Here is a 26,495-nt window from a genome sequence, read left to right on the forward strand (position 1 = left end):
ATGCAAAATATCAAGGGGCACATGCTATCAGCTGGTCCCATTATTGGTACCGTTCACTGTGATTGCTTGGTAAGGCCATCTCTGCCAGATTTCTTCTTTGTAAAGTTACTATTTTTTTTCTTTGAAATGAATAAGGATCTTTTGAAGAGACAGTTTGAGACTATAAAATATACTTTTACCCACTAATTCTAGCATCCAGTGATGATTCTTGCCTGAATCATATATTACTGTGGAGGTCACTAGATGGTGATTTGCTAATTCTGTCATTTCTTCTACTTATTAGTTGAAATTGTACTGTAAGGAAGAGCTTTATCTTTTCCCCCTTTAAATTATGTATTCGCTCATTTCTTATATCAGTATAGATTAATAGATTCTTGTTTTATAGGTTATAAGCCATTTCTGTCATTATTTATCTTGTTGCTGAAATTATGGAAATATGTTTTTATATAATATGGATACATAATTTTGGCTAAACTGCAAATTTGGAATTTTTTCCTTCTGGAGAATTATGCTGATATATTTCTTCTGATATTATATATCCTTACAGGTGTGAACTCACTTATTAATCTCTTGAGTTCAGCCCAAGATGAAGACCAGCCAAAATTGAACATTTTGTTGTGTGAAGCTGTTGTTGCTGTTTACTTAAGTTTATTGATACATGCTCTTGCCACAAATTCCTCCAATGAATTGTTTAGACTTGCAGCCCACCCCTTAAATAATCGAATGTGGGCTGCTGTTTTCGGAGGGGGTGTGAAACTTGTTGTGAAACCTCAAAGACAATCAGAAAGTATTTCAGGTAAGATTAATGTATGTAAATGTAAATAATTTCTAATGTTAAAAGATTTTTTAATATTTAAAAAAATTTTTATTTTGAAGATCAGTGATGTTTAAAGTATATTCCCTCTTGTTATGATAGTAAATAAACTCATGTTCAAATAAGAAACATACAGTATTTTCAATTTAACATTTTTTGGTACTAGAACAAATTTAAGGAGGATAAAAAAGGAATAGAGGAAAGGTAAAGGTAAGTGAGAAGACAAATGTTAAGGAATGAGGACGTGGAAAAAGGATAGTTTTTAATTAGAGAAAGAAGATTTAAATAAATCCTCAGTCTTTATAGAACATACCAGCAGTTGGCTTCAGATTAAGTTTATGGTCATACAAGGTAGCTGTTCCATGGTTTATTTATTCCATTTTCTGTATTTTTTTTTTTCCTTATGGACTAGAATATAGTTTTCATCCCACTTTTTAAGATGGTAAGATATGGTGAGATGTAGACTAATGCCATAGGAAAGGTTCCATCTTGATGCTGAAACATAGAAATCATCTGTATTCATCCTTTGAAATGGTCATATTACAGATAAGCAATCAGTGGCAGTTTAAAAAAGAACAGGTAAACAAAATGTGGTATACGCATATAATGAAGTATTAGTCAAAGAAAGGAATGAAGTACTCATACATGCTACAAACAGCATGAACCTCAAAAATATGTTAACTGAAAGAAGCCAGACACATAAGTCACATATTGTATGATTCAATTTATGTGAAATATCCAGAATAGGTAATCCATAGAGACAGAAAGCAGATTGGTGGTTGCCATGGCATAGAGGGAAGGAGCAATGGGGAGTGACTGCTTATGGGGTTTTCATTTGGGGTGATGAGAACGCTTTAGATGGCAGTTGCACAACAATGTGAATGTGCTAAATGCCACTGGATTGTACACTTTAAAATGGTTAGTTTTATGTAAATTTCACCTCATTTAGAAAAAAAATTAAAGGTGGTTTATCTTAGGGTAGTAGTCATGGGCACAGTGAAAAGTGGACATATTCTGTATATAATTTGAGGTTATTGTTGATAGATTGTTGATGAATTGCGTGGGAGAAAGAGGAGTTGAGATAGAATTGTCATTTTCTGTGATGAAGAACTTTAGGAGTGGAGTGGGTTGACTTCTACTTTTTGGCCCTCCCACATCTCATGAGTTCCTGAATCCTTTTGACATTTCTTTTATGTATTCCTTGTATCTAACCCTTCCTCTCAGTCTTTACCACCCACCAACCTAGTTCAGGCCCTTTTTAAGTCATCTTCATCCATCTTCCTCTGATTAAGCAAACCATACCTCATCATGTGACTAGCTCAAGAAGCTTTCATGAGAATGCCCATAAGATAAGCTCCTAGCCTCTTACCCACAAGCTATTCCTGGCCTAACTGGAGACTGTTGTTGTTATTGTCCTCCCTAATGCCTGTCTAGCAAAAGTAGTTTACTCCTCATTTATCCAAACCTTTGATCATTTGTTTTTATTCTTTCTCTTTTCACACTGAGCTTCTGCCCTTCTTTTAAGGCGTGCTTTCATTCTACATATTCAGTGAATCTATCTTGAACAGCATAGCCAGAAATAATCACTCAAGTGCTCTCCTTTATGACTTATTGAATATACCATTTATTTTGTACATCTTATCTAGAATTACTTTAGCTTTTATTCTATATAGCACAAAGGATGCTTCATGGCAAGATACTCTTTTATGTTCTATCCTCATCTGTATCTCTGCCATGAAGGCTAGAAAACTGAAACAGTAATTAGAATAGTTTAGAAGTACAGATGGAAGTAATTTACTCTGGACAAAACATGTTAAAAGTAGGATGAAAGAAAGGTTAACTCTTTGAATTAATAATGGAAAATAAATGCTGTTTTTTTTCTCCTATCTTTATTCAGCACCTCCTGTTCCTTCTGAAGACATAGATAAACACCGTAGGAGGTTTAACATGCGAATGCTGGTCCCTGGAAGGCCTGTAAAAGATGCTACCCCACCACCAGTGCCTGCAGAAAGACCATCTTACAAAGAAAAATTTATTCCTCCTGAACTTAGTATGTGGGATTATTTTGTTGCAAAGGTAAGGGGCTTGAAGAATGTAGGTTTTAAGTGTGTCTGTTTTGTTAACTCTTGTACATGCATCAATAGGAATGAGGATAGCTTTTGGATTAAATCACCATAGTTTAGACATTTAACGTGTCAAGTCCAGTAACAGAACAGTCATTCAGGGATGATCAGATACTTGGTGTGGATGAGACAAATTAAAATCATATGGATGGATCTTGAGATTATCATGCTAAGAGAATGAAATCAGACAAAAGGTTGAAAACCACATGATTTCACTTATATGTAGGATATAAAACTGAAAACAACAACAAATAAGATAAATAGAGACTCATGGACACAGACAACAGTCTAGTGGTTACCAGAGGAAAGTGGGGGAGGTGGCAGTAGAGTAAAGGGAGTCAAATATATGGTGATGGAAGGAAATTTAATTTTGGGTGGCAAAAAGAAAATCATTTAGGATTTAGGTATAAATCAGAAGTCAGCTTATTAACATGTGTTAGTGTCATCCTTTTCTTGTGACTGGAATACACATATCTACCATCTACGTTCCCTTCATCTGATTATCAGTAGTTCCCTTGGTCAGCATGGAGTTAGAGCAGGAGATAGATAGATATTTGGGGGTTTTATCAGGCTGTGGTGAGGCCCCATGACAAGTCTCTGTTTCTCCAAAGCAGAGGAAACGTCTCTTGTAATCAGAATACTCATGGTGACTAGATCCATTAGACTTTCATTGTGTACCATGTTGGGTGTGTCATTTGCTTTTCAGCATTTTGCTTTTTTGAGCTCATCACCATCTTTCTATTAATGTTTCTTTGTCTGCATGTGTTAACAATGTTGTCATCTTGCTGTGAGTGCACATAAGGGAATACATTTCCCATCATGCCATGTTAAGTTAGGACAAAAATAACTTAATGATATATTTAAAAAATAACTTTACCTTTTATTGCAGCCATTTCTCCCTTTGTCTGATAGTGGTGTTATTTATGATTCTGATGAAAGCATTCATAGTGATGAAGAAGATGATGATGCTTTTTTTTCAGACACACAAATACAGGAGCACCAAGATCCAAATTCTTATAGGTAAGTAAGGCTTTTCTCTTTTTCTTTTTTTCTTTTTTCTTTTTGTAGAAAATCCTTATAATACTGATTTTAAATAAAATTATCATGAATTTATATAAGAACTGACTTAATGTTTTCAACTTAGGAATTCTGTACGTTTGAGGTAAATTTCCAGACACGAGAGTATTTCTTTCACAACTGGTTTCAAAGAATAGTTTACATACAGAGTGCAAACACAAAACATTTTTAGTGAGAAAAAATGCGTAATTTATTGTTGTGCTGTTAGAACTTTCCGGGTGGGAGATTGTGCTAAACAGTTGACAAGAATCATTACTGTGCTTCTCTCATGATTTTATTTTTCAATTAAGGAGAATTTTTTTTTTGTCCCCTCTTGAACAGCTGGGCTCTTCTGCATTTGGCAATGGTTAAGCTAGTACTTCACAATGTCAAGAATTTCTTTCCCATTGCTGGATTGGAATTCTCTGGTAAGTTTGGAATTTGAAAATTAATGTTAATAAATTGCCATCGAGTTCCTCTTAACAAAATTTATATTAAAGAGCATTTAGTAAAGAAAATACTGCATTGAATATTTAAGAGATCTTTTTTATATTATGCTGCAATCTATGGTTTTAATACATAGCAGAAATCACTGTCTACCTAGAAGGTAGAAGGAAAAGCAAAAAACCAGACTGGAGAAAGCTAGACATTTTCTCAGCTCATGTTAGAGAGCTGGCCTTCTGCTTTGTTGAAAGCATTAAAAATCCAAATGATACTAGATTAACATTTTCAGATTTATTTATACTTTCAGAAGTTATGGCTATAAATTCAGATTTTATAAATATGTGGATGATGATCAACATTTTAATCAAAATAAAATGACATATTCTATCACTTTTCAGAGTTGCCTGTAACATCACCATTAGGTATTGCTGTAATTAAAAACTTGGAGAATTGGGAACACATCTTACAAGAGAAAATGGATCAGTTTGAAGGTCCACCCCCTAACTATATCAATACATATCCAACTGACCTTTCAGTAGGAGCTGGACCAGCTATTCTTCGAAATAAAGCAATGCTAGAACCTGAAAATACTCCATTCAAGTAAGAATGCTTTTATAATGCTGATGAGTGTAGCTTGGTTTAACCCTTCTGGAAGACAATTTGTCAAAATATGCCGGTAGCCTTCAAAACATAACTTTGAACCTGCAAATATGCCAGTAGCCTTCAAAACATAACTTTTAACCTGTAATCCTATTTCTAGCAGTATATGATTAAAAAAAAAAACCATCAGAAATGTGGTTAGAAAAAAAATTTTTCCCCCAGTATTACCTATAATTCAATAGACATACTACTTTTATAATCAGGAAGAAACCTTTATTGGTTTTTTTTTTTGTTGCTGTTATTTTAAGAACTTACAGAAAAATTTCGAGATAATCTACATATGCAAACAGGTGCTACTGACCTTTTTTCAGTAATTTAACAGTAAATACATTGTTTTTCATTGATGTTCATCTGGGCTCCTTTTTGGTAAGTGTCATGTTTTGTTTCGGGTTTTGGTTTTTTTTTTTTTTTTTTTTTGAGGCAGCCTGCTATTATTAAGAGTATTGCTCATAAGCTTGAAAGAACAGGGCTTTTTAGGTCATTAGGATATTAGAAATGAAATTCATGACTTTATTTTCTTGGGTGATAGCATGCTTTAATCAACAGAACCAACCTAAAGTATAATTTAAAAAATGAATAATAAGGGATTCATTTTACTTTCAACTCAATCTGTTCATTCAGAGAAACAAGTTGGAGAATTAATTGCTAGATGAAGGAATGATTTTTAGAAAAACTAAAAATTAAAAGTGAAATGGAAAATTTTGTTGAGCTTAATGTATCTTTGCAATAGATAATGGAGGTTTTGTTTTTTTTTAAAGCATCTGAAAATATGAAACACGTTTTCTACAGACTAAAAGAGTATGATATGTTGATTGTTTTACCAGATCCCGGGATTCTTCTGCACTTCCAGTCAAACGACTTTGGCATTTCCTTGTTAAACAAGAAGTTCTTCAGGAGACATTTATTAGATATATTTTCACCAAGAAAAGAAAGCAGAGTGAGGTATTTAAAAAAATTCTGTTGTAATTTTTGTGTAGTTTTCTTTAACATTTCTAATGAAGTCTGTACTTGACTTATTTTGAAATTTACTTTTTGGTTGGAACTTACTATCTTTTATATATCATGGGTAACAGTTTGCCAAACTACAATAAGTTTCTTTTAAGATAAAAAATTAACAATTTTCATTTCATAACAATGAAATGACATAGGTCCCTTGATAAGTCATGTATAATCAAGTGAAAGTTGCTCTTTCCTCTTTAGTATTTTTCATTGGACTTTACATGTAATAAACGTTGTGATGGATGGTTTGAGGGCTGTATTATATAAATGAGTGTACTCAATATTACAATTCTCTGAATATCACTTAATTGAAAATACAGTGTAGCCCTTTAAAAGTATTTTATTTATTTAGCATTTAGAAATGAACAGGAGAAACTTTAGAAGCAACAAATTCAGAATAATTTTGTGAGAGAAAATAAACTACAGAAAAACCAAATAGAAGATGAAGGAAGATTGCTTTTACAAAGTGAGGTAGAGGTTCTGCATTACATGGTGATTTTTAACCTAAATATAAATTAGTAATGTGATACCATTCAGGATTTAACAAGAATCAGGAATTTGGGAGTTTGGCACTGTAGAACTTAAAATGATCTCTTCCTTATAAAACAAGGGGTCTGTAGGTGTTTTATATGAGCATTTCAGTTCATTTGGCCATTTAATGAGGTAATGGGCAATTTGGAGAGTGTTCTCAGAGTACAATGTCAAATGTGATTAAAAATTTGGCAAACAAAATTTATGAGAAAAGAAAAATGAATTATATTTCACTTTGGTGAGTGAAAACCAAGAGGGACAGTCTACAGGATTCAGTTTCCCAAGGTAAAATGTAGAATTTGCTTCTTAGTTTCCCCCCAGACCTAGGGCAACAGAACCTACCACATGCATTCTTTTCACTAGTTACCCACTTACCTGGATGGTATGTGAACAGCCATTTATTTTCTCTATGGATTTAAAAATTATGTACTTAAATGAAGAATTGGGATTGAACTATAGAGATTTTTTGAGTCTTATACCCTGATGGTATTGAAATTTTTGATATAAGATTTGTTAGGGGATTCACAGAGCCAGATTCATTTTCTCTTTCATTTAATCCACTGTTCACAGCATTTCCTGTAGTGATGCTGTGTCCATATGCCATAAAACAAGATACAGAATTAGATTTAAAATAAAGGAAACTTATTCAATTAGAGCTCTGTTATTCACAGAAAGCCAGTTCATTGAAGGATCAATTTTCTGACTGTTCTTCAAATTACTAAACATAATGATTTATTGAAAATATGCTTTAATAATGCATAAGGTTTGTAGGCATTTGATAGTGTTGAATTGTCAGAGCTTCAGAGTTCTGTGAGAAGTCAGGTGTCTAGGTTGTTTGGACCCTCAGACTCTAGTCTTGCCCTTCAGGTTCTATTTTCTCCTCTGTGGTTTCCCTCTTCCTTAACTAAGCCTCTCCCTCTTTCCACCCCTGTCTCCCCTTCTTTATGCCCCCCAGTTTCTGTGCTCTTGGCATCAGCAGCCAAGGTGTGTGTTCTCTGCTATTTTTCTACCAGCAGAGGGTCTCCATGAACAGAGAGGTGGGACAGAGATAAATAGAATATTTCTCAAAATGTTAAGCATTGGTTGTCTCCAGAGAAGGGAAGTACATGGCTAGGAATTGGAGGGGAGGAAGAATTTTGGTTATGTACCCTTTTCATACCTTTTGAATTTTAAATTGTTGGATGAAACAATTTTCTTGTCCAGTGCTATCGAATAGAACTTTCTATAATGGAAATTTACATCTGTTCTGTTCAGTATACTAGTCACCATCCACATGTAGTTATTGAGCAGTTGAAATGTGGCTAGTGTGACTGAAGGACCGAATTTTTAATTTTGTTTAAATTTAAGTCTATGGCCATGCTACCCTGAACAAGCCCAATCCCGTCTGATCTTGGAAGCTAAGCAGGGTCGGGCCTGGTTAGTACTTGGATGGGAAACCACCTAGGAAGACCAAGTGCTGTAGGCATAAAAAATAAGGGATTAAAAAATAAGGGATTGTAAGCTGACAAGGTTCTTGCGATCTGTGAGGTCAGCCAAGGGTTGCCTCACCTAAAAAAAAAGTAGCCACATATGGTTAGTAGTTAGTGGCTACTGTATTGAATAGTATACGTCTGCTGAAAAATTGTTTTCATTAAGAAAAAAAATTAGGAAAAAAATGTTAAAGCTGTTAAGACAAAAACTATTCATAAGTTCAGAAATGTGCAACATTATTAAAACTACCCATCCAATAAGATAGTTCTAGCCTTTAAAATTATTAAATAGGATTTTGATAATCAGTAAATTTGGCAAATACAGTCAATTAGTAAAATTGGCAAGCTAATTCTAAGTGCTAAAATGTTAGCTTAAAATGTTAGCATAAAAAATGACTTAATAAAATTCCCCTAAGAAATGCTGAAATTTTTATTTATTGAACATATTAAAGAATATTCCACAGACGAGTTTTGTGAAATTGGTAAATGTGGCAGACTAAGCTACTTGATTAAAGGCAAATAAGTTCTTTAGAAGTTGAGCTTTTGCTGAGTTGGCCCCTGCATACTTTACTTCCTTCTTTGGCAGCTGCAGTAGCTCTAGGACAGTCGCTGAAGGCACGTTGGAGAACTTGGCCCTTTTTGCTTTAAGTGAAGCAGTCACTTCAAGAGGTATTAGGAATGTATTGCTCTGATCAAGCCTTCAAAGGTTTCCACAGCAGAGTAGAACTTCTGACTATAGCCACTCCTAGTGACCTTGTCATCAACTAGTAGCAAGTTATATGTGTGATTTCTTTCTCATGCCTCATTTTATCAAACATTTATTTACTTATAAGGAGAAAAATCATGTGGTTATAATAAATGGTTAATGTGAATTCTAATCCTTGACTCTTTCTTCATGGATATATTCTTCATGAGTAAGAGTGAAATAATTATCAGTACTTTCAAACTGTATTTAGAAATAAGTAGTTTTAATTTGTATTTGAAATAAACCCCTATAGAATAGGAAGCTATGCAGTATAGCTTGTGCATGTAGGTTTTATTTTTAGATATTACAGTTTTAGTTAGAACTTTAAGTTACATAACTGATATACAAATAACTAATTTTTATTTTGAAATAACTTACATAATAGTCGTGTTAACTTTAATTTTGCCTGGTTTGCTTTGTGTTGTGTTTATTTGATTACATTATGTTTTACTTAGTTTAATTTCTTGTTTTTGGGCTTTTAAAAGGAAATCTTGCAAATTCATTATTACCATCTTTAAGTGATGGAGTGACCATTGCAGTTTGAAACTGCTCATTCTCTTTATAATTTTGTTTCATGCATGTGTTTTGTGTTTGTGATGGTGTGGTGTTGTTTAGTCTGTAGAAGAACATGTGGAGCAGGTCAAACAAAACTCCGTAGCAGAAGATTGCCACAGCAAGGTAGTATTCAAAGCTCTTGTACTTAGCTCATTCTTTAAAGTTCAGGGAGCTAACCCCTCATCTCTAATACTAACCATGACTTGCTCAACTGGCTAACTAGTCAGAGTACTCATTGCTCTCATGTACCTCAGTAGCTCGTTCTTCTGCTACTGATTCTCTTTCTTACTTCCTGTTCCATCTCTACTTCTGTCACTTTTCCAATCTGTTTTTGAATATGACTGTTTCTCTCTCTTCCTTCTTGATTCTGCCTCTTCTTTCCTTCCCATCACCTTTGACCCTAAGCCACTGCATTTTCCTCTCATCAGTCTCTTTTATTGCTTTCTATTTTTTCCAACTTCTCCTTATTCCTAGCTCATCACTCTTATTTAAAAAAAGTTTTATTTCTTATTGCGACTCTTTCGTCTGTTTTTTCCCTCCACTTTGTGACGCTTCTGTATATACATTCTTACTGTAGTATCTTTGCACACTTTGGAAGAGATAAGAGAAACACATTACTGTCATAAATACTAATGAAAACTATGTTAGAAATCTTTTCTGACATTTAATCGGTATCCTATAATCACAATGGAAATATTTCAAATTGGCTTGATTACAGGGCATCAGAATTTAAGCTAATTCCAGAGCTACTTCTCAACACTCTAAATTACTGGTCTCTTTTCACTTGCTGCTGCTGCTACATTTTCTTACTTTTCGTTTTGTGGGATGTGTACATCTCTACGTGGAGCTATGCTGCAACAACTAAAACTGCTGACAAATGTTTTGTAGGTTGAAGCTGATCTGGGCTATCCAGGTGGAAAGGCAAAAATCATTCATAAGGAATCAGATATGATCATGGCATTTGCCATTAATAAGGTAAAAGCTTTAGTCATTATAAACAATGTACTTCTTTTTAGTGAAATTGCTTAAATTATTGACTCCATCTTTGCTCTACAGGCAAACTGTAATGAAATTGTTTTGGCTTCAACACATGATGTACAAGAACTGGATGTTACTTGTCTACTGGCCTGTCAGTCATACATGTGGATTGGAGAAGAATATGACAGAGAATCCAAAAGGTTTGATAGTCTTATGTAGTACATTTTCTTTAAAGAGAACCCATTAAACGATTATGCACATGATTTGAAGTATCTTGAAAAGTATATTTGTATCTCCCTTCATTTGGGTAGGAGACAAACATAATTGGCTTAGGTGCCAATAAAAGGCTCTGCTTACATCAGTAAACATATTACTCATACTTTTTCCATTAGACTCTGAACTATTTATAGTGTTTGAGTCAGGATAATCTTCATCATTGAAGTCTAATGCTAACAACTGCCACTTTGACATTTAACCTTAAAGAAATGTGAGGAATTGCACAATATTCAGTAAATTCAATTGATCTGGATAATTAGAGCAAGAAGCAGTATACACAAATGTATTAGACTGATGATGAGTCATATTTACTGAGTAGTTTCCAGTGTTTTTTCTTCTTATAAGCATACCTTTTTTACAGATAAAAATGTGGACAACTTTTCAGTAAAGCTATGGACACTGCACCAAGAGTGTTTTGCAACACTTCTCTGTATCAGGGTTTCTTCTCCACGTTTGCCCTCCCTCTTGCTTTTCTTCAGATTCTTGAAAATTTTATTTGCTTGGGAATGGTGCCATGATAACATCTCTCCGTGTTCTGTTGACTTTTCTATTTTGTCAGTATATAACTAGATTTCAGTATCACTCTTGTAATATATTACATGTAATATATATCCATCATAAAAATTACTTTAACATTTTTACGTGATAATTATACCTTTTTAGAAATCTTTAAACTCAACTTTTAAAAAATGTATGAATTTGATACATGGGCTATCTATACTTGAAGAGTACATATAACTTTTTTCTATACATGAGAAAAAGAAAATCTTGTTAAATACTTCAAAACATTTGTTTCAACTTGTGCAGCAATAAAATTACGCCCGAACAACATTGAACTAAATTTATACTTTGCCTAAAGGGGAAACAAAAGTTAATCAATACTAAAACTGGCTGTGATTAGGATGTGTACCTAAGCTTTTCTCATGGATACTTACTCATTTTGTAAACATAAAGACTGTCCTGTGTTTACATAAGAAGCTCTGTAATTGAAATTTGTGTTGAGAAAATGGAATTTTCACGATAACACACATGTTTTTCACAGTTCAGATGATATTGATTATCGTGGTTCCACTACAACTCTTTATCAACCCAGTGCATCATCCTACTCAGCAAATCAGGTGCATCCACCGTCATCTCTGCCATGGCTGGGCAGTGGACAGACAAGCACTGGAGCTAGTGTGGTATGTTATTCACTATTAGGTGTGGTTTCTGGATATATGGACTCCCTCAAAAATAAGTTAGAATTACTTTGACATAAGAATGATCCTAAAGATCAGGGGCAGTGACCAGTTAGTATACTATAATAATAGCTAACATATTCTAAGTTTCTTTGCGTCAGGTGAGTGCTTTTTCTCATAACAACCCTAAGAGGAAGGTGCTATTATTTTCCTCCATTATCATTTATAAATGAGCAAACCATGAGGCAAAAAGTGCTAAAGCAAAGAGGTTTGACAAGTGCATCAGTAACATTGTTAGTGTAGTTAAAGGGGTCCTATTCTCGTGTTCTACTCTGAAGACTCTGGAGATATGCCTGATTATCCTCAGGGAGGGGCACTGGAGGAGCGTTCCCTTCACCACTAGGCGAAGCTGCTTGGTATCCTCACAGTCCACACAGGCCAGGGCTGTGCCAGTAAGTGACTACGCTTTCACAAGCTGTAAGGACAAGGTTCTTTTATTAAGTGGTTCAGAAAATCCACAACAGGGTTTATTTCGGTAATAAGCCAGTTGTAGAAGAATAAATGTTACCAGAATTAAAGTTGGCCTGAATCATATCCTTCCTCATGCCTTTCGTTATTTACAAAAGAAATTCATTTTTTATTATCTTCTTTTAAAGCTTATGAAAAGGAATCTACATAATGTTAAGAGAATGACCTCACACCCAGTCCATCAATATTGTAAGTATTTTATGATTCAAGGATTGTAAGTGGCCTCTGTCATTTTGAAGTTGATTTATAGAGTGGAAAATAGTGGAACTCTTTCTTTAGCTTTCCATTTCTTATTTTCTGCTTTTCCGCATGTATTTCAGATCTTACAGGTGCTCAAGATGGCAGTGTACGAATGTTTGAATGGACACGACCTCAGCAACTTGTCTGTTTCCGCCAAGCTGGCAATGCAAGAGTTACCAGATTATATTTTAATTCTCAAGGCAACAAGGTTAGTTCTTAGGGGTTACCACTAAGTCATCTAAAAATAATTATAGATATTTATGAGTAAATGGTTAGTAAAACTGCATCTAAAAGCAAATTCAGTGATCCTGGTTTAAGCTGAGCAGGTAGTTTGTTGTCTGTTTATATACCCCCTCACCTCCTAACAAAAGCATAAATCTACAAAATTTTATATGAATTAATTATCCACTTAAAGATACTAAATACTCTGCGAGGGTAAAGAGCTCTGTTGAGTGTGTTGGTGGTACCTATAAGCATAGTCAAACACCTGAGAGAAACCTTTCAGTTTCTCACTAAATTCTACTACAGAAAATTAGAGGAAAACAGTGAAATAGGTGTGGAAAAGCATTTAAAAGGTGGCAGAATGTTATAGTACTTGGACTTTCTTGAGAACTGTAGCAACAGAAACATAGGTATAAGCAGAATGTTAGTTAAGTGGTGACTAAGTGACTGCTTTCCTTAAATGTTTTTACGTTGATAAGAAGCAATGTTTAATATTTACTTTCTTACAGTGTGGTGTTGCAGATGGAGAGGGTTTTCTGAGTATCTGGCAAGTAAACCAAACTGCAGCAAATCCTAAACCTTACATGGTAAGTATCACTCAGCATTCCCAGAGCATGTAGAGGCTACTTGTTTATGAAGTGTCAGTTTCAGACTTCAGTGAATCTCATTGGTGGATTTGGTGGAAAAGGGACAGTTGCGTCCAGCAACCACAGCCCTGAACCCATAATTGCCCTAGTTTTAGACTGAAATGGCTGAAAAAATAAAACAGCTTGAAGGATAATCTTTATATTTGAAAAAATGCAGGGACTTTCCCTGTGTGTGGTCCTCCATAAGGTACATTTTTATTATACTTTTATCCGTTTTGAAAACTGATTCTTTTTAATGATAGAATTTTGTAGTGATTCATTTTAGATACCTGTATTAAGAATCAGACAGGTTCCGTATACAATTGTCCCTCAGTATTCATGGGGGATTGGTTCCAGGACCTTCGCGGTTACCAAATCCACATATGTTCAAATCCCTTATGTAAAGTGGTGTAGTATTTGCATATAACCTATGCACATCCTTCATGTACTTTAAATCATCTCTGGACTACTTATAATACCCAATACAGTGTAAGTGCTAATACCCAATACAGTGTAAGTGCTATGTAAATTGTTGGTATACTGTGTTGTTTAGAATATAATGACAAGGAAAAAAGTCTGTGTATGTTGAGTACAGATGCAACCATCTTAGTCTTAACTACATACTCATACTACATGTCAGGAACAATGTAACTTTTAAAAATATTTTTGATCAGATATGGAGGGCTGACTGTATTCCATTTTGTTCCAGAATTCTGTTTACTAGATTATAAAATAACCAATCCCAACAGACCACTTTATTCATTAATCCAAATCATATTAAAATATTTGGTGATGCAGACAAGCATCCTCATTTGGTGGGGGTGGAGCCAGGAGAGGTGGAAGATGATGCTATCCTAAACGGAACATCTGTCTTCGTATATTTTGATTTTATAAAAAGTCCTGAACCTCTAGGTTTAGACAGATTCCCAAATACTTAAAAGAGTTTTTTCTAGACTGTACACGTTACATATATTAGTATACTATAGGCTGTATCATAAAGTATTTACAGAAATGGAAGTGATCTTGAATTTGTCTTTTTACCTTCAGTCAGATCTATACCATGATAATTTCAAACTGAAAAATGTCTGTTTTATTTTAAAATACCCTAACAGCTTCCTTCTGAGTCCTCACCTCCAAACTTCTACTCATCTAGCTGATCCAATAAGAAAAGTCATGCTTGCCTCAGTAAATGGTTTCCCAGGGTGCTGAAATATCCTCAGGAGCTGTTTGGGACAGACAGCCTTAAACCTCTGGATTACTTGCAGAAACGCTTTTGATCTTGCTTTTATAATTGCTAAAGCTCTTCATCTGGGGGTGAGGACAGGGAACACAGAGGTGATAAGGAAGGTGGATGGTTACAAAGTTAATTTGATTAAGCCCTTCACACTGCAGTCTAGACTAGATGGGTATGTAAGACTTTTCTTCCTTGGGTTGTTATGATTTATATTATTCTTTGAAGTTTATTAAATGTATTTGGGGTCATTAGCACTAAAATTGTTTGTTTGAGCCCTTACTTAACCAGGCCATCTAATTGTATGATGTTAATGTATTTGGTATCTTATTCTTTTGTTGCATATTCTAAAAAAATCATAACCTTTAATTCCATGTTTTTACCATCCTTTTCCAGTTTTAAAAAATTATTGGCTGTTAGGCAAATAATATACATGACAGCTAATCCTCATATTATGGCTTATTCTTTATTGTAGACTGTTTTACAAAACTGTTCTTAGTTCATGCATATCCTATATTAGCAGAACTGTATGTGTACTGTATCAAGTTTTATTGGATTTTTGGTTAACATCAATTACACTTTGTTTTCCATAGAGTTGGCAGTGCCACAGTAAAGCCACAAGTGACTTCGCATTTATTACCTCTTCAAGTCTGGTTGCCACATCTGGGCAGTCCAATGACAACAGGTAGGTTGACAGAGAAGCAAAATAAGAAATAAGCCATTTTGGGAAAGATTTGAGATCTTGTTTCCCCACAGTTGTCAGTTAAAGATAAAAGAAAATTTATTTTTTTGGCAGAAAGCTATTCTCACTAGAAAGTATGAATTTCTTAGGTTTTTTCAGCCCAGAAATACAAAAACTCCTTGTTACATAATTCTTAGTTTTCCTTACCAAAGAAAAAAACAAAAATTATTCCTAATGTAGTCGGTCAAAAAGTATGTGTAATTTTTATGTTAAAGCTACCAGGTTTTTTTTTATTGCTATTAATACTGTCATGTTCTGGAGAAGTAGTCAGCATTTGATACCCTGTAGCCATCATTCTCAGCATTTTCTCTTACCTCACACTATTTTCACTGGCAACAGGTGCCCATGAATGACATCTCTCATTTCCCTGCAGTAGTTCCCCCTGGGGGTATGGAAGCATCCCTTCTATCCAGGAAATCCTATCTCAATTTCCCTGGAGCGGTAAAGGAAAAGAGATGGGCAGAGACAGGTAGGACTACATAAGACAGAACTGTGTAGTGCGCAAAGTATAAACTCATAGAAGAGATACAGCCGCAGTCCCAGCCTCTACCCTCATTCTAGTTGAGAATCACTGCTTTATAAATGTGAGTGAACAAAAAAAGATAACAAGATTCAGTAAGATACTTGACTTGAAGACAGTTCGCCCCTGGCGATGGCTTAGAACAATCGTTTACAATGTATCTTTCTTATTGTTGTTTCTTTATAAGAAATGTATGTCTTTGGGACACTTTGATATCACCTGGAAACAGCCTCATTCATGGTGAGTTAAAGTCTGTGATTTTTAATATACTGTGAAGGAATGCTTCCCTGGTTTTATTTTAACCAGTGAATCCAGTCAACGTTTGTGGGTTGACAGTGCAGAAATATTTAGAATAAAATTCTAAAAGTTAACTGGAATAACTGGCTACCTTGCTGAGGTAAATATGTATGGTCATAGAAATCCAGCTAACCTAGTCTTCAGTTGTATTCTGTTTAGAAAATATAGTATGTTGTGTGGCGTTACTAACAAGGCCGTTTAAGGAATTAGTTGCAAAATATTCACTGAGCTCAGTACAAATGAGATATTTTAAAGAATTAATCCTAACCATAAAAGTTAATTAACCTTATAGTAAAAACTAGAAATATGAACAATATCATTTAAATAGTATTTATTTTAAGACAGTATTTTCCACATAATGCAACTGAAAGATTACTCCATGCAGTAAGTTTGGGTTAAACCAGGCTGAGTGGATTTTTTTACAGAAAGATTTCAGTCTTTTACTCTACTGATATACGTTTTGAAAGATATAGTTTTCCGCAATCGATTGCAGATTTTTCGGTGAATAACTGTTACCATCTTTTAAAGATTGCCACATAGTAGTTTATGGCTTTAATCATATTAAAGTGCAGAGAATCTTTGAAGGCTAACACCGTGTGGCTGGTAATTTTCACACTGGTGTACTTGAGTTTCAGTTACAGCCTCACCAAAGTTCTTGTCAGGTATGTATGGGCAGGAACTAAGAGAAGGTAAATAGCTGTCATCGGTGGCTAAACATGTCATTGAGAAGCTTGGTCTCCTCTGTACTTTTGCTTCTACATACTTATGAGGCAGTGTAATTTAATTTGGGCTTAAGGTTTAAATTTCCTCTGTGTATTTTCATATTGAGATTATGGGTAAGTAATTTTTTCTGTCATTGACTTGGCATCTTTTTTAATACTTTGATCATACAATTACAGAAATTAGAATGAAAAATGGTAATTTCTATATTATTTAAATATTATCAGCATTGCCAAGACAGAAATTTTTTTGGAAAAGGCTCTTGTTTTTCTTCTTCAGGTTTCACATGCCATGATCATGGTGCCACAGTACTTCAGTATGCACCAAAACATCAACTCCTAATATCTGGAGGGAGGAAAGGATGCGTCTGCATCTTTGACATCAGGCAGAGGCAGCTAATCCACACGTTCCAGGCACATGATTCAGCCATTAAGGCTCTGTCTCTGGATCCCTGTGAGGAGTTTTTTACTACAGGTTCAGCAGAAGGTAACATAAAGGTGAGTTAGCATAAGAGGTACCATTGGAATGCGCTATTATATATTATTTTTATCTGCTGTCAACACTGAGAAGAAAAACCCCACCGTGCTCTTTGAAATGAGGGCATAAAGCTTTGTGGAGATATTGAATGTCTCTTGACACCCTTCTCTAAGAGGATGTGAAGGGAGAAACTTGAAAAGACAGTGAAATACAGGGAGTAAATCATCTGAGTGGTTGGGAGCATTGGGCCACAGGAACAGAAGTGAAGGCCATGTTTTTGCTGTTGGTCTTTCTTTTTTCAAAGACTTACACTTCTTGTTTTCACTGTTTTTCTTTTTAACTAGGTTTGGAGATTGACAGGCCATGGTCTGATTCATTCATTTAAAAATGAACATGCTAAACAGTCCATATTCAGAAACCTTGGGGCTGGAGTCATGCAGATTGACATCATCCAGGGCAATCGGATCTTCTCCTGTGGGGCAGATGGCACACTGAAAACCAGGGTTTTGCCCAGTGCTTTTAACATCCCGAATAGAATTCTTGATATTCTATAGACTCTAAGATTGGGGCTTTTCTATAAACATTTCAATTAAAAAACACTGCAGTAATTATTAGGCATTTCTGCTTTCCAAGCAGTTAACGCATTGAAAACAATACAGAGAATCTCTGTGTAGAAATTGAATCTGATTCAAGCTGAGCATTATGCTGAGTACTGCCTATACAGGTTGGTAGAATGACTGCATGTACCTTTTACCATGCTGACATAAAAAAAAAAAATCAAACCTAGTCTTGTATGAAGGGTAGCTACTCTTTACAGCATTTAGCAAACCTGATTCAGAAAACATTAGTAAGTTATAAAAATGAGAAGGACCTTCATAGCAAATTAAAATATTGCCGATTCAGGTGTTTCTTCTTATCTTTACCACTGATCGAAGCATGCCTGCAGTTTCCTTTATTGAACGAAGGACAGTCTTAAGGTGTTAGAAGCTCTAGATCACCAGAAACACTTTCTAAGCTATGGAGCAGTATGCAATGACTAGTTCTCTGCCAAGAGAGGTTGTTTCCATCCTTTCCTGCTGAATATTTTTCCTGTTAGTGTTTAAACAGCTAGTACTGTAACTTGCAAATGAGTGCAAATTTAAATGCAATGTTTTCCTCACAATTTGCACATTCACATTTTTTGGACTGCTAGTTTTTCTATTTAAACATTTGCCTTCATGTTAGGAATGTAATCCGTGAACATGACATATTTGTAGTTAACTGAAACATACCAGTTTAGTACTTTTTTTTTCATGTATTCAGGGTTAAACACCCACAGTATTTTAAGGCTATGTTGAAACTACACTAATAGAGCATTTCATATCAATTAAAATGAATGTTAGGCTTTTTGTGGCCAGTTAATAGTTGATGAGATTGGTGATACTATTTATTACCACAGCCTATTGTATAAAACTATGCAGAGTTAAATATTTGCTTGTAAAATATTAGCCAATGTTGTCATATTTTGATGTACCTCCTTGGTTATGACCAAAAATATATTGAGATATTGAAATCAATGTTTGTGTGTTTAAACGTTTACCAGCAAATTGTCTCACCATGTTAATGAGAATGCTTAATGCCTGTGCGGTAAATAGTAAAATATAATGGCATAAAAGCACCTTTCTTTGAAGGCAATGTGATGTTCAGGCTGTGAAATACCTATGTAAAAGAAAAATAAATGTTATTTGTTAGAGTTTTACCTTAGTTTGGTCTGGCATTCTTTGATAACATTTTAAACAGTCGAGATCATTTTAAATTTGATAAAATGTTTAACTGTTAGAGAATTTTTAAACTATTAGGCAGTTTATTCATTCACAAATATTTACTGAGTACCTTCTATCTATATCAGAAGCCATTCTAGGAAATGGGATACAGTGGTGACCCGGACAGAGAGGGCACTCAAGGTAGGAATTTAGTTGGGTGAGAACTAACTTCACTGTACCTTGTTTACTGAACTGCTGATTTTGATGCAGATGCTGGTGAAGGAGCTGAGCTAGGAATAGTGCTTATGTGGAATCGTACAAGAAAGAGGAGAGAGGATGGCTGAATACATGGGAACACAAATTTAACAAAAATTGCAAACATACAATACACTTAACAGTTTCGTATACAGTGACCTGTATATGTTGCATTCTCTCTATCGTTGTATATATCACACTGAAATAGTACCAGCCAATGTCAGAATCTAAAATAGAATTTTGAAACTGAAATTCTTTATCTTAAACTAAATTCTTAAACTAAAAGACTATCTTTTTGCTGTCTCTATAGTCTGCCTTTACCAGAGTGTCATATAGTTTGAATCACATAATTTACAGCCATTTCAGATTGGCTTCTTTCACTTAGCAATATTCATTAAAGTTTCTAATTATCTTTCTGTGGCTTGCTAACTTATTTTGTTTTCGCTAATGTATCTCCATGTATGAATATCCCACAGTTTGTCTGTTCATCTTTTGAAGGACATCTTGGTTGCTTACAGTTTTTCACAATTATGAACAAAGCTGCTGTAAACATTTGTGTGCAGGTATTTTTGTGGACCTAAGTTTTCAACTCAACTGGGGAAATACCTATATATGGTAAGACTATTTAGCCATTTAAAACTGCTAAATTGTCTTCCAAAGTGGCTGTAACATTTTGTATTCCCACCAGCAGTAAGTGAGTTCCATTGAGAGTTTTGAGTTCTGAGAGGTCCCGTAGTTCCACATTCTCATCAGCATTTGGTGTTGTCAGTGTTTTGGATTTTAGTCATTATAAAAGATATGTAGTGCTATCTCACTGGTGTTTTAATTTACAATTTCCTAATGACATACAGTGTTAACCATCTTTTCATCTGCTTACTTGTCATCTGTGTATCTTCCTTGGTGAGGTGTCTATTCAGCTCTTTTGCCCATTTTTTAATTTGATTGTTTTCTTACTGTTTAGTCTCTTAATAGTGTCTTTTGCAGAGGATAAGTTTTTAATTTTAATAAATTTCAACTTAAATTTTTTCCTTCATGGATTGTGCTTTTGCTGTTATGTGTAAAAACCCATTGCCAAAACCAGTGTCACCTAGGTTTTTTCCTTCATTGTCTTCTAGTTTTATAGTTTTATGTTTTATATTTATGTATGTGATCCGTTTTGAGTTGTGAAAGACCTAAGGCCTGTGTTTAGATTCACCTTTTTGCATATGAATGTCTACTTGTTCTAGCATCTTTTGTTGAAAAGACTAGCCGGTCTCCATTGAATTGTCTTTGCTCCTTTGTCAAAGATCAGTTCACTATATTTATGTAGGTCTGTTTCTGGACTATTGTCTTCTATTGATCTTCTTTTGCCAGTACCATACTGCCTTGATTACTGTGGCTTTATAGTAAATCTTGAAGCTTTTTCTTCATCTATTGAAAAAAATTTGATTTTTCTTCTTTAGCCTATTGATATGGATTATATTAATTGATTTTTGAATATCGAACCAGCCTTACATACCTGGAATAAAACTCATTTAGTCATGATATATAATTCTTTTTATATGTTGCTGGATTCAGTTTGCTAATGTTTTATTGAAGATTTTTGCAAAATAGAGAAATTGGTTTGTAGTTTTTCTTACTTATAATGTCTTTATCTGGTTTTGGTATTAGGTTAATTCTGGCTTCATAGAATGAGTTAGGAAGTATTTCCCTGCTTCAGTTCTCTCAGAGATTAAAAGAGAATAGGTCTGTCTCATTTCTTCCTTAAATATTCATTGGGATTCATCAGTGAAACTATCTGGGCCTAGGGCTTTTCTTTTTGGAAGGTTATTGATTCAATTTAATAGATATAAGCCTATTAAGGTACCTGTTTCTCTTTTTATGAGTTTTGGTCCATCATGTATTTCAAGGAGTTAGGTTAATCACAATATTTCTTTTTCCTTTTAATGTACATGGGATCAGTAGTGATGACCCTCTTTCATTTCAGATATCAGTATTTTATCTTCTATTTACATGGTTAGCCTGGCATTGGTTTATTAGTTTAACCGATCTTTTCAGAGAGCAAGCTTTCAGTTGTATTGATTTTCTCCATTGATTTCTTTTTTAACTGCATTGATTTCTGCTCTAATTTTTATTATTTTCTTCTTCTTTTGATTTGCTTTTCTTTTTTAGTTTCCTAAGGTAGAAACTTAGATAATTGAATTTAGGTATTTTTTCTAATATATGCATTCAGTGCTGTAAACTTCCTTCTAACCACTGTTTTTGATACATCCCACAAATTAATAGATTATATTTTCACTTTTAGTTAAAAATGTCTTTTACTTTCTTTTGCGACTTATTTGATCTCATGTGTTATTTAGAAGTGTGTTATTTAATCTCAAATATTTTAGAATTGTCCAGCTATCTAATTATTGATTTGTAGTTTAATTCCATTTTGGTTTGAGAGTATATTTTGTATGATTGCTAAACTTTTAAATTTATTAAGGTATGATTTATGGCCCAGAATTTGGTCTGTCTTGATAAATGTTCCATATGAGCTTGGGAAGAATGTGTATTTTATTGTTAGATGAAATATTCTATAAATATCAATTATTTCTTCGTTGATTGATGGTAGTGTTACTATTAGTGATAAAGTGGTGTTGAAGTTTCCAACTATAGTTGAAGATTTATCAATTTCTCCTTGCACTTTTGTTGGTTTTTGCTTTAGGTATTTTGATGCTCTGCTGTTAGTTGCATGTTAAGTATTGTATATCTTGGAGAATTGAGTTCTTTATCATGTAATTACCCTCTTTATCTCTGATTATTTTACTTGTTATAAAGTATGAATGTCTGGAATTACTATAGCTACTTCAGCTTTGTGTTAGCATGGATTATCTTTCTTCATTGCTTTACTTTTAATGTATCTGCATCTTTAAAGTGGGTATTAGGTCTTGGTTTGTTTGGTTTTTTAATCCTCACTGACTTTCTTTTATTGGTATATCTAGACCATTTCTCATACTCTATGAAAAGCTGTTGGTTTTCAGTTTGTTTTGTTTTTTTTTTCTCATAAGGATAGGAATGATGACTGCCAAGCTCTTTACATGCTGGAGCTGAAACCTGAAGTTCTACAGTGTGTTTTTATAAGCATTACAAACTATTTCTATAAAATTTTACTGTCTTAGGGTATAATTTATATAATGTTAAATTTGCATTAATCAGTGTTACGTACCTTGAGTACTTACATACTTGGGCTTTGTTGGCAGTTTTGGATGAGATCGAAATGGAACTATGATGGTATTTTCTCCAGGGAAATGATGATGACAGTGATAATTTGTTGAGTACTTCTAGCCCTGAGTTAAGGAACCTGTGTAGAGTATCTTACTTAACCTCCAGAACAAACCTACAAGGCACTGTTTTTTTGGTAGAGATAATAGATTTTAAAAATCCGTTTTACAGGTGAAAAAAGGTGAGACTTAGAGAAATTAAGTAATATAACTCAATACTATAAAGATTCTAATTTAGTTTGACTCCAGAATTTACACCCACTTAGCCCTACATTATATTGTTAACTTTGCCCTGCAGATATCTAAATTCTGTCCCCAGGTTCCCATGAAGTCCTGAGAGAATACATATAATCCTAATAGAGAATATATATATAATGAGAGAATATATACTAGGCATACATTACTAGGTGGTCTTTGAACTTCATGATGGATTCTTTAACTTAAGCTATATATGCACAAGACCTTAACACTTGAAACAGGTCAAAAAAACCCTTTATGACTGACTTCATATCCCAAACTCAAATCTGAGTCTTAGCTCTCATATTGCCCCAAAATAAGAGAGGTCATAATATGCACACTGACAAGAAGACCCAAAGGAAAAATGCTTGAGAAACTTTATTGTCCCAATCCCTAAAGTAAAACCGGCCCAAACTAGATAGCCAGGGCAGGATACTTTAAGCATAAATGCTTTGAGAGAGTATGAGCTTTCAAAAGAATGGAGAGAACTTCTCTGTCAGGTAAAAGAAGAGCCTCTAGATTTACCCTTTTGCTTGAAACAAAAAATAGACTGATAAAAAAAGATTTTTTTCCAGAAAAAAAGCCAATCAAAAGATAGAGGAACAACATTTTTAAACTCCTGCAAATATCTATCTATCTATCTATCTATCTATCTATCTATCTATCTATCTATCTATCTATCTATCTCTCAACATAAAATTCTTAACCCAGTGAAAATAGCTTTCAGAAATTAAGGTGAAATATTCTTCTCAAACTCTTCGAAAAAATGAAGGGTAGGAACACTTCTAGACTCATTTTATGAGGCCAGCCGTACCGATACCCAAACCAGACAAGGACGCTACAGAAAAGAAAATTACAAGCCAATCTTCCTGATGAACATAGTTGTAAAAATCCTCAACAAAATATTAGCAAACCACATTCAACAATACAATAAAAGGATTATACACCATGATCAAGTGGGACTTACTTCAGGGATGCAAGGATGGAGAAACAACAAATCAGTGTCATATAATACATGACAAAAGGATTAAAATCATAAATACAGAAAAAGCATTGGACAAAATTCAACATCTATCTATGATAAAAACTCTCACTTGAGTATAGAGGGAATATACCTTAACATGCTAAAGGTCAAGTTCATAGCTAACATTCAGTGATGAAAAACAAAGCATTTCCTCTAAGATCCAGGAACAAGACACGGATGCCCACTCTCACCACTTTAATTCAGCATAGTACTGGAAGTCCTAGCCAAAGCAACTAGAAAGGGGAGGGGGGCGGGCATCCAAATCAGAAAGGAAAAAATAAAACCATCTCTATTCGCAGATGACATGACATTTTATATAGAAAACCCTAAAGACTCCACACACACACACAAACAGAAAACCTGCCAGAATAAATGAATTCAGCAGAATTATAGGATACAAAATTAATGTACAAAAGTCAATTGTGTTTCTATATACTGACATCAAACTGTCAGGAACAGAAATTAAGAAAATGATCCCATTTATAGTTGCATCAAAAAGAATGAAATACCTAGGAATAAATTTAATCAAATTTGTGAAAGGTCTGTAAACAAAAGTTTAAGATATTGATGAAAGAAATTATAGACACAAATAAATGAAAAGATATCTGTTTATGGTTTGAAAGGATTAACATTGTTAAAATGTCCATACTAGCCAAAGCAATCCAGAAATTCAATGCAATCCCTGTCAAAATTACAATGGTAAGTTCTGGTTCAAGATGGCAACATAAGAAGATCCTGAACTCATCTCCTCTTACAGGTTCACAAAATCTATAGCTATATATGGAACGTTCTCCTCTGAAAATACTGAAAATGGGCCGAGCAACTCCTACACATTGGGCAAACAAAAACCCATATCAAAGTGAGTAAGAGAGGCTAAAATAACAATCTTGCCATAACCTGTTTGTGCAACAACCTACAATTGGGAGGAACTCAAAACTCAGACCTTCCTGAGGAACAAAGTTTGAACCACATTATTGGGCACTTCAACTTTTAAGACCTGCACCTGAGAGACAAGCCCCCAAACATTTAGCTTTGAAAACCAATGAGGCTCACATCCATGAGACTTACGAGACTATTAGCAAACTGACAGATGACTAAAAGAGCTCCCACACTCAGACCCATCTACCCTAGGGCCCACCCAGTACAGAGGCAGCTGAATGGTACCAAGACTATAAGTGAAAGAGGCTTATCTGCTTACAACATCCACCTGGGGACAGGCATATAATTTAACAGATCTAAAGACCCGATGGAGTACTCTGTGGGGATGGAGGCTAGTGGATGCCCTCTTTGCATGCTCATTTCCCTCTGCCTCACTCCAGCTCACTGGTATGTATTTCCCAGAAAAGAGCTGTGCCCTCATATGGCATCTCTATTTTTACAGCTGCACCCAGGGGACATCCTTTGATTGCCTTGCTCTGGTGGCTAGCAGGGCTTGCATTCCTGGGTCCTATGGGACTAGTAACAGTGAGACAGTTCTTGGCTGGCTACCACCCTCAAAGCACTTCACAGATAGCAGACTGAAACACACCCCCAGAATATTTGTGAAAGGCCTATTTGCTTATCATGGAGCTTGAACAGGCTTCTAGTTTGGTACACATGTAGGGGCCTACTTAGGTACATTCCAGGGATGGAGGCCAGTGGATGCCATCTTAATGATTTCCCTCTCTCTTACTCCAGGTCTCTGGTATCTCCTGAAAAGGAGTTTATACACTTGTCTGGTACCCCAGCTTTTGCAAATGATGCCCAAGGGACACTTCTAGATCACTTGGTTCTGATTACCAATGGGATATACACTATGGTCCCACAGGATTATGTATATGTACATTCCTAAAAAAACTGCCTGCGGGTCTGGCTTCCAGTCAGCCTGAATCTAGGTGCTGACTGAGATCCTCTCCTTTGAGACACTGAGATCTTGGCACAGCCTTGACTACTGGGAAATACTAAAAATAAAATAGGCTGCTTGGACAATCACAAAAGTTTAAAAGACAACCAAGAGCTAGGGCAGGGATGAATGATACATTTCATCTCTCACTTGAGGTAATGCCTTACAGACTAGGAAAAGTGGCTTTTTTATCTAATGAACATATGTTTATATATCTTCCTTACACAGAGTTAAGGAAAATGAAGAAACAAAGGAATATGTTCCAAATGAAAGCACAAGATAAAACCTCAGAAAATGTCCTTTAATGAAAGAGATAAGTGATTTACCTGATAAAGAGTTCAAAATGAATGTCATAAAGTTGCTCGCTAAACTAGGTAGAAGAATGGATGAACACTGAGAACTTCAACAAAGATAGCAAATATAAGAAAGTACCAAATAGAAACCACAGAGCCAAAGAATACAATAACTGCACTGGAAAATGTACTAGAGTGGTCCGACATCAGACTAGATTAAAAAAAAAAAAAAAATCACCCCCAAAAAAGAAAAAGAAATGATCAATGAACTCATAGATGGGAATGGAACTCACCCAAGCAGAGCAACAAAAAGAATTTTAACCCATTTCCCATTTAGAAAGTGCAACTCGCTGCCAGCGTTAATTTTACATAAACACTCTTCGAGGCTG

The 26,495-nt window shown here is 34.7% G+C and overlaps 1 protein-coding gene and 1 pseudogene across 1 annotated transcript in view; both read left to right on the forward strand.

The window, feature by feature from the left end:
• DMXL2 (Dmx like 2) overlaps window positions 1–19,174 on the forward strand; it is a 108,600-nt gene extending 89,426 nt beyond the window's left edge. The window contains exons 28-44 of the mRNA XM_039888530.1: window positions 548–796; window positions 2,712–2,890; window positions 3,827–3,957; window positions 4,336–4,421; window positions 4,836–5,037; window positions 5,922–6,039; window positions 9,457–9,519; window positions 10,285–10,371; window positions 10,453–10,574; window positions 11,693–11,831; window positions 12,485–12,545; window positions 12,677–12,804; window positions 13,328–13,405; window positions 15,269–15,360; window positions 16,125–16,177; window positions 17,234–17,451; window positions 17,776–19,174. Of these exons, the coding sequence (XP_039744464.1) occupies window positions 548–796; window positions 2,712–2,890; window positions 3,827–3,957; window positions 4,336–4,421; window positions 4,836–5,037; window positions 5,922–6,039; window positions 9,457–9,519; window positions 10,285–10,371; window positions 10,453–10,574; window positions 11,693–11,831; window positions 12,485–12,545; window positions 12,677–12,804; window positions 13,328–13,405; window positions 15,269–15,360; window positions 16,125–16,177; window positions 17,234–17,451; window positions 17,776–17,985 (2,216 nt within the window). The 3' untranslated portion in view covers window positions 17,986–19,174. The remainder of the gene's footprint in view (window positions 1–547; window positions 797–2,711; window positions 2,891–3,826; window positions 3,958–4,335; window positions 4,422–4,835; window positions 5,038–5,921; window positions 6,040–9,456; window positions 9,520–10,284; window positions 10,372–10,452; window positions 10,575–11,692; window positions 11,832–12,484; window positions 12,546–12,676; window positions 12,805–13,327; window positions 13,406–15,268; window positions 15,361–16,124; window positions 16,178–17,233; window positions 17,452–17,775) is intronic.
• On the forward strand, window positions 7,974–8,092 carry LOC120581113 (uncharacterized; annotated as a pseudogene).
• Window positions 19,175–26,495: the final 7,321 nt, after the last annotated feature.

This window comes from Pteropus medius, unplaced genomic scaffold (genome assembly GCF_902729225.1).
Source record: "Pteropus medius unplaced genomic scaffold, Ma_sr-lr_union100, whole genome shotgun sequence".
Lineage (NCBI taxonomy): Eukaryota > Metazoa > Chordata > Mammalia > Chiroptera > Pteropodidae > Pteropus > Pteropus medius.